At 42.1% G+C, this 13581-nt stretch overlaps 1 protein-coding gene across 5 annotated transcripts in view; it reads left to right on the top strand.

Moving 5' to 3' along the window:
* The first annotated feature begins 10036 nt into the window (after positions 1-10036).
* Positions 10037-13581, top strand: part of LOC147419620 (uncharacterized) — a 59089-nt gene continuing 55544 nt past the window's right edge. For all 5 annotated transcript variants that reach the window (XR_015187161.1, XR_015187162.1, XR_015187164.1 and 2 more), the window contains exon 1: positions 10037-10365. Coding sequence is in view for 1 of the 5 variants with exons in the window: in XM_086506084.1 (XP_086362210.1) it covers positions 10084-10365 (282 nt within the window). In the remaining 4 variants the exon portion in view is untranslated. The remainder of the gene's footprint in view (positions 10366-13581) is intronic.

The following is a 13581-nucleotide window of genomic DNA, read 5'->3' as shown; positions in this document are numbered from 1 at the left end:
AAGGATTGCTATTGTTAGAGTTGTTTTGCCTACGGCAGAACAAGCTCGTTGGGATGTTAAGGATGCGCAGGCTTATGCATTGATTGCGTTGTCTGTGAAGCGCACCATTGTTCCTCACATCCATTAAACAAAACCTGCAAAACAGGCTTGGGATATTTTGGCTAGTCTTTATGCAAGTCGCAATGAGGCTAAAATTTCTTTGCTGCGTAAAGAGCTGGAGTCTAAGATTATGCATGAGGAAGATGATATGGACACTTTCCTTGCTAGTGTCAAGGATATCAATGAGAAACTTATTTTTGCAGGTGAAGTCATTTCAGACAGTTCCCTTGTGCAGACTATTCTTGATGCCTTACCAGATTCTTACTAGACTTCTGCTAGTACTTGGAGACTTATGACCCAAGGAAATCGTGAAGTTGTCAAGTTTGATGCATTATGCACATTGTTGTTGCAAGAGTCACTTTCCAGAAAAAACAGGACTAGGCAGCGTGCAGTTGAACAGGCTTTTATTGCTTCTCAAAGAAAGGGTGGTAACAGCAATGCAACCACTTCTTATGGTTCTGTTGCGAGTGGCAAAAATATTGTTCCTAATGCTTCTGCTGGCAGCACTTCGTCTAGCAATTCTGGTGATAAAGGCAAAAAGAAGATGCGTTGCCATTATTGTAAAGCTAATGATCACTTGATCAAGCAGTGTCCTAAGTTGAAGGAAAAAGAGGCTAAGAAGAAAGAGGGTGGTTCCACTGCAAATGCTGGTTCCACTACAAATGCAGCCATCGTTGAGTCTTATGTAAAAGGAGACTGTAATGCTGAAGGAGGCTTTTAGTGCAGAGTGCACTTACAATCCTGTTGTCCATGATGCATGCTTGTCAGTTGTTGCAGATTCACATGTGTGGTATTTCAACAGTGGTGCTACAAAGCACATTACCTCACATCATGAATTGTTTACCTCTCTCGAGTTTGTCCCTCATGGGAATTCAGTCACTTGTGCCAACAATGCCTCTTATCCAGTTCAGGGAGTTGGAAAGATTGTGCTTACTGCTGCTAATGGCAGTTCCTTCACACTTGTTGATGCACTTTATGTACCTGGGATCAAGAAGAATCTCTTGTCTGTATCCGCACTTGCTAGACTTGGACTTGTAGTCAAATTTGTGGATGACAGATGTACAGTTCATGATCTCAATTTTGGTGATGAAATTGTTGTGTTTGACCTTTTGTGCCGTGGGCTGTATATGCTCACTTTGTATGACAAGTGTGGACAAAATTTTGCAAATGTTGTTGCAGATTCAAGGGCTATTTCAGATGCAAAACTTTGGCATGCACGTTTTGGTCATCTGAATTTTGCCAGTTTGTTGCGTTTGTAGAAATCTGATATGGTTGCTTCTTTGCCGCCTCTTGAAGCACCTGTCAAACATGTTTGTGAAGGCTGTATTTTGGGTAAGATGCAGCATTCTAAGTTTCCAAAGGATGGTTCAGTTCGGGCCACATGCAGGTTGCAACTTGTGCATAGTGATGTTTGTGGGCTCATGCAAACTCCGTCCTTGGGCAATTACCTGTACTTCGTGACTTTCATTGATGATTACTCCAGGCATGCATGGGTATTTCCGCTTAAAGCAAAGTCCGAAGTTTTTATGTGCTTCAAACAATTTTTGGCTATGGTTGAAAATGTCTCGAAATGTACTATGGGCACCCTCCGTTCCGATCAAGGGGGGGAATATATGTCTCATGAATTTAATGCATTTCTGGCTAGTCATGGGATAAAACACCAATGTACAGTGCCTTATACACCTCAGCAAAATGGTGTTGCTGAGAGGAAAAACAGGTCACTGACAGAAATGGCACGATGTATGGTCAAAAGTCAAGCTTTGCCGCATTCTTTTTGGCTTGAGGCCTCATGTGTGCCACTTATGTACATAACAGGTGTCCTACAAAAGCTTTGCAGTCTATTTCTCCATATGAAGCATGGCATGATAGAAAGCCTTCTATTGAGCACATGCGTGTTTTTGGCTGTTTGGCATATGCTTTGGTGCCACAAGTAGAGCGTAGAAAATTGGATGATAAGGCTGTCAAATGTATTTTTGTTGGTTATAGTGCCGAAAGCAAAGGTTACAGGTTGTATCGCAAACAAAACGTATTCTGGTTTCTCGGGATGTAGTGTTTGTGGAAGATTCTGTTCAGCCCTTGCTGTCATGTACTAGAGACAGTAATATAAGCTCACAGGACATTTATGACACTTTGTTGCCTCTTTTCAGTGGTGGAAATAGGAATGTAAGTTCCAATGAGGCAAATGTACAGCCTATGGGGGTGTCTGAAAATGTTCTAGATCGGCCTATTACTGATGTAGATGTACGTGATGTACTTGATGAGGAAAGGGCTGAAAATGCGCAGGCTAGAGGTATGCCAAAATGGCTCGTGCACACTTTGCGTGACAGTAAATTGGATGCACCTTTTCATGCTCGCACAAAGCACATTGAGGTGCATTACCACTATGTCAAGGAGAGGCTCTCACCAGGAGAGATCAGCTTGGCTTATGTGCCAACACAGGACAACCTTGCAGATCTTTTCACAAAGGCATTGTCTCGTGAGAAGCTTGAAGCTTTTCGCAAAGATTTGGGCTTACTCCCCTTTGTGGACTGATCATGTCCTTAGGGCATGGCACTTCCCTTTACTCATGTGCCAGCTCTCGTTCACCACATCACTCCTGGGGGGATTTGTTACCATATACATGTGGTAGTGATGTGTGTGAACACACTAGGACCGCAGGGGCATTTTTTCCCTCTTTAGGAGGTTTTTCCCCCCGAGCATCGTATATACGCCCATCACTCTAGGGCTATCTATCTTTCCATTGCACACTAAGTAATACACTCTCTGTTATGTGCCTTGAGCTTCCTTCATCTTCTCCAAGCTGTGTGTGTTTCTCTGCAACCCTAATTCCAACACCATGTTCATGGGCAGCGTGTAAAACTTGAACACAGAACACTCTACCCTGTAGAGCTGAGCGTGGAAACCATCCACGGTGATCAACTTCTAGCACATGGCTATAGAGTTGTGGGATATAACCATTTAGGTGAAGCTATTACATGCGGAGAGAGCAACATTGTGCAATGTGAATGTGAAGCTCGAAATCCATTCAGAATAAAAGCCTGCCTCTTAGGAAATCTAAATGTAGCCTTAGATCCATGGAAGCACTACTTAGTAGGGATATCTTTCATCATAAGAATAGACCATCAAGGGATCAAGTACTTTCTACACAAACCAAGCGTTTCGGCAAACAAATGAGGTGGACTAATTTTATTTTGCAATGGTATTTTCACATAGCTCACAACAAAATATGGTTGCAAATGCACTTGAGTTGGCCTAGGGTCAATGATATCACTATTGCATACAATCATGACCTTACAAGCATGATTGGCAAGTATGTAGAAGATGGAGACTATGAAACTATTATGGCTGACTTCAAAAATGATAAGGCCCACAAAACTTCTATACTATATATAATGGAGCTTAAAAATTTCAAGGCCAAAGAAGCCCTCCATGTGTCTCATTCCTGTGAAGCTTGGAATTTATGAACCTTTTGAACCTTCAACTTTCAACAATTGAAAAGCCAAAATGAAGGGTGGCTCGGCTTTGCTTTTTGAAGGCCAATGGCCATAAAAGTTGACAATTTAGGGAATTGTTTGTATTTAAACTAGCCCCAAAATGGAAGGCACATGTGTGTGTGTGTGTGTGTGTGTGTGTGTGTGTGTGTGTGTGTGTGTGTGAGAGAGAGAGAGAGAGAGAGAGAGAGAGAGAGAGAGAGAGGTCTCGAAGAGGGTACCAAATATTTTTTCCTAATTGAAATAACTTTAAAGTAAATAAGGGGCACATTCAAAACTCTTTCGATTTTTAGGTCAAAATTTGAAGAATTGAAGGTATTTATGCTAGAACTTGCAACATTTTGTTAATTTTTCATCAAGGTAAGCTTGGAATCTATGTGGGATTTTACAATTTAAGATGGCTAACAGTACAATAAACCTCAATTATTTACAAACATTAGTCTTGAATAGCCTCAAAATGGAAGGTCATGATAGACGTAGAAAAGTTGGATGCTCGCTCTCTCGCCACCTCAAGAACATGCTATGGGGAGAGAGTAGGGGAGCACTTGTTGAAAATCTATTACATCCTCGCGTGTAGCATCGGCATCTGCATGAGAGAGAGAGAGAGAGAGAGAGAGAGAGAGAGAGAGAGAGATTGAATTATCCTCCACGGAGGTCATATATGACCCATGGGACCAAAAAGCACAACATTACAAGAATTCCTTCCCAGTCAGGATAATACATATCAGTTAGGAACTGAGGGTCCATCAAGAGGGTAGAGTAGGGGAAAAGGGAGAACAAAAACCTAAGAAGGGTCGGCTGAGGGGAGAGCCGGTTTGGGATTTCGAAACTCTTGGATGATCACTTTGCCACCTTGGTAGATTGCCCATTTGCCTTGCTTACGTGCTTCATGCATCTTCTTGAGCTCGCTCGCTTTACTCTTGAGTTGATTCGTGGTCAATTCTTCAGCAATCCAAAGCTTTTTTCCCTTGAGAAGTCGAGATTGACATAGTAGCTTCATATGCTCATCTTTGTCTTTGAAAGTGAGTATGCAATGCTCGGGTGGCACATGTCTACATGTATCGTTGATCCAAGCAACAGTTTCGGGCTTGATGTAGACAGGTTGAAGAATGTCATTGAGCTTGGTGATTGCTTCCTCAAGGGTGTCCTCCGTGTACACCACGGTGAGTGTAGCCCCCCAATCCCGACCTTGAGGCCAAGAGATTCTTGTAGCCGGCATTCTTGTAGGGCTGCCTCTATCGTGGTGTCAATCTTCTTATGTTTTGCTTCATGTGATTCTTTCTGCGCTGCCATGAAAGTTTCGGTGAGTGATGCTTCGACTGCATGTGTTTTTTCAAGAAGAGCTTGGCTCTCTACTTCCTTTGTATCTTCAAGCTTCCGTAAGCGTTCTTTGAGTCTCTCATTTTGCTCGACAAGTTCTTGAATATGAGCCTCAAGGGTTGTGATTCGTGCTTCCTGGCGGGTGGCGAGGTCCTTCCTTGGTGCCGCTGCCACCGCAAGAAAGCTTTTGCGCGCAGTAGGGGTACCAAAGGACGCCATCGAGCTAAAAAAGGGATTTTTGTTGAAACTCTGTGAGATCGAGGGCTTACTTGGGTTTAATTTTTGAAATAGAAGCCTTAATCCAAGCTCTCTGTAAGTGGGATAACAGAGAAGGAAGCTTGTCGACGAGCTGAGAGAGATGAGGAGAGAGAGAGAGTCTCTTGAACCCGAGCCCTTGCTGTGCTGACGACCAGGCACCATGAGGTCGCATCAAAAAACACAGTAGGAGGTCATAGCAAAAATGCAACAGAGTACGCAGCAAAGTCGTAGTAGCGCTCGAAGGTTGCAACAGAGTCAGGCTGGACAAGGGGGCATAGCTTGTGTGTTAACGCCCCCCACAGGGCCGCCCTGGCCCAGGGGGGACATGCAGAAACGAAGCTAGGCTAGGGCAGAAACACTGTAGAGAGAGAGAGAGAGAGAGAGAGAGAGAGAGAGAGAGAGAGAGAGAGAGAGAGAGAGAGAGAGATGACTCCTAGAAGCAACAACATTGTCCGATGAAGGGTGACTCTATTTTTCCTCTTGGAGGCGATTTTAAGAGTGACTCTACTTTTCGTTTTGAATAAAGAAACCACCCTTTTCTTTCTACACAAATCTAGAAGGAGCCCTCAAATTTGAAGGGTGGCTCTATTTTGATGGTTTATCATTTTATTTATTTATAGCAATACTCAAAAGGGTTAATAGATTGAAACCACCACCATTACATAAGCCTCATGTGGACAAATATAGTAAACCCCGATTTTGTGTGAACACAGGTCTCGAATAGCCCCAAAATGGGAGGGGGCATAGCTTGTGTGTTAACACCCCCCACAGGGCCGCCCTGGCCCAGGGGGGACATGCAGAAACGAAGCTAGGCTAGGGCAGAAACGCTAGAGAGAGAGAGAGAGAGAGAGAGAGAGAGAGAGAGAGAGAGAGAGAGAGAGAGAGAGAGAGAGAGAGAGAGAGAGAGAGAGATGACTCCTAGAAGCAACAACATTGTCCGATGAAGGGTGACTCTATTTTTCCTCTTGGAGGCGATTTTAAGAGTGACTCTACTTTTCGTTTTGAATAAAGAAACCACCCTTTTCTTTCTACACAAATCTAGAAGGAGCCCTTAAATTTGAAGGGTGGCTCTATTTTGATGTTTTATCATTTTATTTATTTATAGCAATACTCAAAAGGGTTAATAGATTGAAACCACCACCATTACATAAGCCTCATGTGGACAAATATAGTAAACCCCGATTTTGTGTGAACACAGGTCTCGAATAGCCCCAAAATGGGAGGGCATGATGGATGTAGAAGAGTTGGAAGCTTAGTACATCCACTGCCACTTTCTCACCACCCCAAGGACATTATGTGATGAGAGGAGGGGTGCACCTATTGAAAAATTGGTTGCATCATCCTCACGTGGGGCAACGACTTGAGAGAGAGAGAGAGAGAGAGAGAGAGAGAGAGAGAGAGAGAGAGAGAGAGAGAGAGAGTTCCCCCAATAACCTGGCGACTCTCCAAAAGTAATTACACAATGTTTCAAGAAAAAGGGAGTCAATTCTACGATAAGAAATGCTACTAGAAGTAATTTAATAAACAAGGGCACAAATAAAACTCTTCCATTTTTTAGGTTAAAATTCAAAGAATTGTTGGTATTTACACTAAAGCTTGCAAATTTTTACCGATTTTCTTGAAGGTGAGATTGGAATATAGCTTGGGTTTTATAATTTTAGCCGATTAAAAATACACTATACCCCTTTTTTTTTGCGAAGATAGGTCTCCAATAGACCCAAAATGGAAGGGCATGAGAGGCACTAAAAGCGTGGATGCTTAGTACATCCATAGTCGCCCTCTTGCCACCTTGAACACAAGCTATGCACAAAGAGGAGAGGTGCACTTGTTGAAAATTCATTGCACCCTCGTGTGGGACACTGGAGAGAGAGAGAGAGAGAGAGAGAGAGAGAGAGAGAGAGAGAGAGAGAGAGTTTCCCCAACAACCTGACAACCCTCCAAAAACAATTACATATTGTTTCCAAAAAAAGGGAGTCAATTGTACCATAAGAAATGATTCATCTACTTATACTATTTTTATCTAATTGATTTAATCTAATGAATAAGGGCACAAATAAAAATCTTTAAGTTTTAGATTGAAATATGAAGAATTGTTAGTATTTACATAAAAATTGCAAAATTTATGGATTTTCTTCAAGGGTTAAAAATATACTAAACTCCATTTTTTTTTTGCGGACACGGGTCTTCAATAGACAAAAAATGGAAGGGTATGAGAGGCATAAAGTTGGAAGCTCAACTTACATCCATGGCCACTCTCTCGCCGCCTTGAGCACAAGTTATGCACAAACACGAAAGGTGCACCTGTCAAAAATTTATTACACTCTCGCATGGGACACCAACATGAGAGAGAGAGAGAGAGAGAGAGAGAGAGAGAGAGAGAGAGAGAGATTTTCTAACAACTTGGCATCCTTCCAAAAGAAGCTACATACCATTTCAAGGAAAAAAGGGGGGTTAGGCATTCCAGAATGAGAAATGCCTTATCTAACTAGCACTCGCTACTTTGGATTTCAAATGTTGCATAAAATAAAAGAGTGTTGGTGATAGAGTGTGTGGACATGCCATCCTTGCAAGGGAAAGATTATGGAAAGCCAAAGATGAAGTATCCTAATATACGCTGATAGAGTCTTGATTATGGCTCAAGGACTTGAGGTTGTGAACACCAAAAGAGGGTGAAATTGTTGTGGTGGATTAAGATGGTTACACTATTCGCTATTGAGGTTTTTTTTTGAGGCTCGAAATAAAGCAATAGGTGGCTCATTTGAGGAAAATAAGAAGTGTTATTTGAGAATGTGGCTTTGAACTCGTGAGCTTAGGTGGTGTGTGCAGAATTATATTACCACTAGAACTTGGATATCCACATAATGATTTCAACAACTTTCTTCGAGCACAGACTCTTGCATTTGTACTACATAAGACATTGATTTTTGACATCAAATTCTTGAATATTTTTTCCATATAGAGGCATCGATTGCCTAAAGGATTGTTTATCTTGAAAATTTATTCCACATGAAGAGATCAAGGCTGTGCAACTGAGCATACCTTAACCGAAGAAGATACCAACAAGGATCAACTATCATAATTGTATTGCATATACATTTTTGTAGAGACAATTGTGTGACGTGCTTCCAATTACAATTCCTAAGTTTGAGAGAGAGAGAGAGAGAGAGAGAGAGAGAGAGAGAGAGAGAGAGAGAGAGAGAGAGAGAGAGAGAAATGAAATGTTATATTAACGTCTTCAAAAAGGCCAGAATGACCTATGAGACCAAACTAATACAAAAGTGGTGAATCTGTTACAAAGTCTGGGTACCTTAGTACTAAAGTACTAAGTGTGAAAAGTGTGAAAATAAATGTGAAAAACTAAATACAAAGTATTAAATAAACTTCTTAGGAGCATTCTGGGTATCTAGCTAGAATGCTTCTAATCCTTTTTTGTAGTCTCCTCCGGTGAAGTGTGCTTCTGCATCTCGGTCGTGGTCGTCTCGATTTCCTAAGCTCAATCGCCCTGTCAATGAGGGTGCCTTTGGTATGGATGTGGGTACTCCTTTGTGCTAGCTGCTGGTCTCTTGCTTCTCCTTCCCCTCCTGCTTCTCTCGATCCGAAGAGAGAGAGAGAGAGAGAGAGAGAGAGAGAGAGAGAGAGAGAGAGAGAGAGAGAGAGAGAAGTTGCAGCTCCTTACGAGCCTCCATTTGTCCATCAAAAGAGAAAGATTGATGGAGGGACATAGAGAGGGTGACCGGGGGGTTGAACGTCAATATGCATGTGTGTGTGTGTGTGTGAGAGAGAGAGAGAGAGAGAGAGAGAGAGAGAGAGAGAGAGAGAGAGAGAGAAAGAGTAGTTGTAGCTCCTTACATGCTTGAATTTTTCCTTAGGGAGAGAACGATTGATGGAGGGAGACAGAGAGGGTAATCAAGGGGTTGTGCACTAGCACGTGTGTGTGTGTGTGTGTGTGTGTGTGTGAGAGAGAGAGAGAGAGAGAGAGAGAGAGAGAGAGAGAGAGAGAGAGAGAGAAGTATTAATATCATATGAACACATCAAGAGACCTCAAATCTCTAACCTGACAAGTCTTTAATTTAAGAGCTGGTTTTTAAGAGGGAATTGTGATAACCAATCTACCACACTCAATGGTTATTAAAGTTTTCTCTTTTTATTGACTGAGAGAGATCTCAAAGATCTATTCGACAAGTCTCAACCTCAAAACTCTGTGTGCATGTGTGTGTGTGTGTGAGAGAGAGAGAGAGAGAGAGAGAGAGAGAGAGAGAGAGAGAGAGAGAGAGGAAGAAGAAGAAGAAGAGAATTTTTATTGATCCAAATAGATATCAAAGGTCTACTCGAAAAATCTTGATCTCAAGATCGAGAGAGAGAGAGAGAGAGAGAGAGAGAGAGAGAGAGAGAGAGAGAGAGAGAGAGAGTTATCATCTGAGTACAATCCACCCTCTCCACCTATGTGTGTACACACACTCACACACACCTATGATTTTTTTTTTTTTTTTGTGTGTGTGTGTGTGTGTGACCCAATGGCCATGTTTTTCTTGACTGCAGCAACACGCGAGTCACACACTCGTTCTCACTAAAGGATGGATTTCTATTGCATGGTTCAAAAGAGCCAATGTTTCTCCTCAAAAGGGAAGCTCCCAAAAGCTAAGAAGTGCCATCAAGACTTGGGCACCCGTCATCAAAGCTAGTAGGATGCAAGTAGGGGGTAGATAAACTCATATCTCTCTCTCTCTCTCTCTCTCTCTCTCTCACACACACACACACACACACACACTCTCTCTCTCTCTCTCTCTCTCTCTCTCTCTCTCTCTCTCTTCCCACACATGCACACACATTACACTGAAAAAAATCAAAACCATTCATAGAGTGGAGGCTCTTAGATTTGTTTGAACGCATCAAATCTGGATGAGGAAAGCATGTTATGATGGTGCAAGGCCATTGGGTCATGGCTATCTCCATTTGCAACTTAAACAATATATGCGAGATTGCTCACTGCATTGGAGCATCAAAGAAGCACGCCCCCTGCAAAGATACGCGGGTTTGTGAAATGAAGAAGAGGCGATCAGAGGGAGGGGGCATGGAGGATGTGGAGAGGAGTTTGCACACCTCCTTTTGCACGGCTGCAAACTCCATATCTCACCTCTACACACAGGCACAGAACCAGCAAAAGGTTGCGTTTCAAGCGGGACAAAGGCATTCTCTTGTAAGTATCCCATGTAAATGCATGAATGTCTTGCGACTACAGATGCATTCAAATTTTCAAGTGCAAATCACTTTGGCGATGTAGCCCCTCATTTCTGTTGCAACAGTGCTGGATATCAAGCTCAAAGCGGTGGTTGCAAGTGAATGCAAAAAAAGAAGACCATTAAACCTGTATAATTTACTTATGAAGGAAAACACTCCACGATTGGTCTCCATGGGAGAATTCAGAATCACCTGGAATTTTGAGTCAGAATTCTCAACATGCTTGATTATAATAGCTTGCTGTCCAGGAGTGGTCCATTGTTACCATCCTCGGAAATAATATCATCTCATCACCAACTTGCTTTAGACATGGAGCTTGAGCAAGTGATACTGATTTGTTCTAGATGGCTCATGCATCGTTTTTGCAATGTGTTCTCTTTTGACTATACATACGACCTCTGATGTGGCTAGATTGACTCGTGTTTGTTGATTAAGGTGGATCGAGTATTGCACATTCATGATAGAAGAAAATGGTTGATGGCATTGGACTCAGAGAATGCATTACATAGAGCCGCTTATGTAGACATAGAGAGGTGACATTATTTGGTGATACATCATGATATATGTCATCTGGAATATAACACATGGCTTAACATGGTGCATATGGAAATCACCGATTTTTTGCAAGCATAGGAGCTTAAATGGCCAAAAAGAGTTTTCATCGGGGACTCCAGAATTGGCCCTTGAGCCTTAATCTATGATAAGAAAGAGGTTTGGTTCTACTAGAAGATTCATCCCTACAAATGTCTCCCTACAAAAGTGTACGCATCATGGGATCCAAAGTCAATTGAGATCAGAGATTGCTTTTTTATAAGGAAAGGCAATAAAGATTGCCTATAGGCTATGTCAGAATAGCAGCACAGATCCGAGACACACTCGCGATAGCAGACATGCATGAACATTGAAACTGTCATGTGCGCATTACACTTGAGCCACGTGGACAAGCTTTTGCTATAGTTCCGGGTCAGTCCTTGTTTAGCATAGGATCTAGCGTGGCTCTTTTTGAGCCTCTGGCAGGATGTGCATGTTCAGGTAGGTCATCGTTGCATACCTTCTCTTGCACAGTACAGCCAGTTCAGCATATAGGCATAGGAACAGTCTTTTAAGTCAATAATAGGCATTTATTGTCAAGGTCGTGGGGTCAGATTGGCACTGCTCGACCCAGCATTAAAATGCCTATATAAGTGAACCATGGGGTTACCTCCTATGGCAAGAAAGTACCTGCAGTACCAGAACCAAGCACCCGCAGCAACCAGCGTTTTCAGCATCTTCTTATCAGCGTTTTCAACACCTCATCACGAGCGTTTTTGCCCCAACATCGCCAACAAATTCCAGCCTTCAGCATCGTGTTTTTCAGCCCTCAGGCATCAGCAGTTACCGCCATCAGCATCAGCGTTTTCAGCAGCATCTACACTTGCAAATCAAGACCAACTCAGTAACGTTTTTGCATTCCAGCCCTTAACTTCGTAGAACTAAGCATCTACATTAGCATCTCAGCATTTAGGACCATTGTATCAGCATTATGCAAGCAAATAAACCAAGCACTTGCTCTGGAAACCGAGCAAGGGGGCCCTTGATGGTGGTTGGGACCCGACATACAATGTCGTCTCTCTTCTCTCTCTCTCTCTCTCTCTCTCTCTCTCCTTCATTGTGTTCAGTTCAGTTTCTCTTTTCTGGTGAAGTAAAGTAATTTTGTGTTTGCGCGGAGTACTAGACCTGAGCTATATCCTGAGAGAGAGAGAGAGAGAGAGAGAGAGAGAGAGAGAGAGAGAGAGAGCGAGAGAGAGAGAGAAGCCAATCGGGAGATTGCTCCAAGTAATCTTGACCCGATGGATAGAAAGTGATAGCCCTAGGGGCCTTGTGTCAGAATAGCACAATGCTGGAGCTAGATGCGACACACTGGCGGTAGTGTGTGTGTGTATGTATATATATCAAGGTAGCTAGGTACGTAGTGTTCGGTACAAATTCGGTATGTAAGGTACGTAGTACAAAATGGTATGAGTTTTTAGGTACGTAAAAATTCGTCCTTTTTTTCAAAAAGCCTAAAACTAAGAGTACTTCATACCTTTACTTATGCATTCACCATGAGTTCAAATAAAGATTAGAGTCCACGACTCTAACTGAACAGCGAAAACACAAAGCTGATCAATGTCTCCAGCCAAATAGTGTCAAATGTCTCATGTCATGGTCTCATAAAACTAAGAGCTCAAAAAAAAAGTACATAATGATAATCCAAGACTGAAGTATGAAGTCAAGACTCTAATAAGTTTTGCAAACCTCACAATGCACGATTTTTTTTCTTTGAAAAAAAGCATGTGTACGGATCCCTATCCATACATACGGATCTGTATTGTACGGATGTACTGTACGGACCTATCCGTACGTTGGTACGGATGCAACCTTGATATATATGTATATATGTGTGTGTGCGTATATGTATGTATCTATGTATGTAACATACACACACATATATGTGTATGTATCTATATATGTACACACACACACACACACACACACACACACACACACACACATATATATATATATATATATATATATATATATATATATATATATATATATATATATATATATATATATATATATAAAGAGAGAGAGAGAGAGAGAGAGAGAGAGAGAGAGAGAGAGAGAGAGAGAGAGAGAAATGAAATGAAATGAAATGTTATATTAACGTCTTCAAAAAAGGCCAGAATGACCTATGAGACCAAACTAATACAAAAGTGGTGAATCTGTTACGAAGTCTGGGTACCTTAGTACTAAAGTACTAAGTGTGAAAAGTGTGAAAATAAATGTGAAAACTAAATAAAAAGTATTAAATAAACTGCTTAGGAGCATTCTGGGTGTCTGGCTAGAATGCTTCTAATCCTTTGTTGTAGCCTCCTCCGGTGGATTGTGCTTCTGCATCTCGGTCGTGGTCGTCTCGATTTCCTAAGCTCAATCGCCCTGTCAATGAGGGTGCCTTTGGTATAGATGTGGGTACTCCTTTGCGCTGGCTGCTGGTCTCTTGCTTCTCCTTCCCCTCCTGCTTCTCTCGATCCGAAGAAATCTATGATCTGCCTCTGAGGCTGTAGTGCTCTTTGTCTTCTCATTAGATTATCCCTGTGCCGATGTATTTCCAGTAGGTACAAGCCTAAGCATCTTTGATCTTGGTATT

The sequence above is a fragment of the Adiantum capillus-veneris genome, chromosome 29 (assembly GCF_014529385.1).
Source record: "Adiantum capillus-veneris isolate H3 chromosome 29, ASM1452938v2, whole genome shotgun sequence".
NCBI classification, from domain to species: Eukaryota; Viridiplantae; Streptophyta; class Polypodiopsida; order Polypodiales; family Pteridaceae; genus Adiantum; species Adiantum capillus-veneris.
This window is presented reverse-complemented; position numbering and strand designations above follow the sequence as displayed.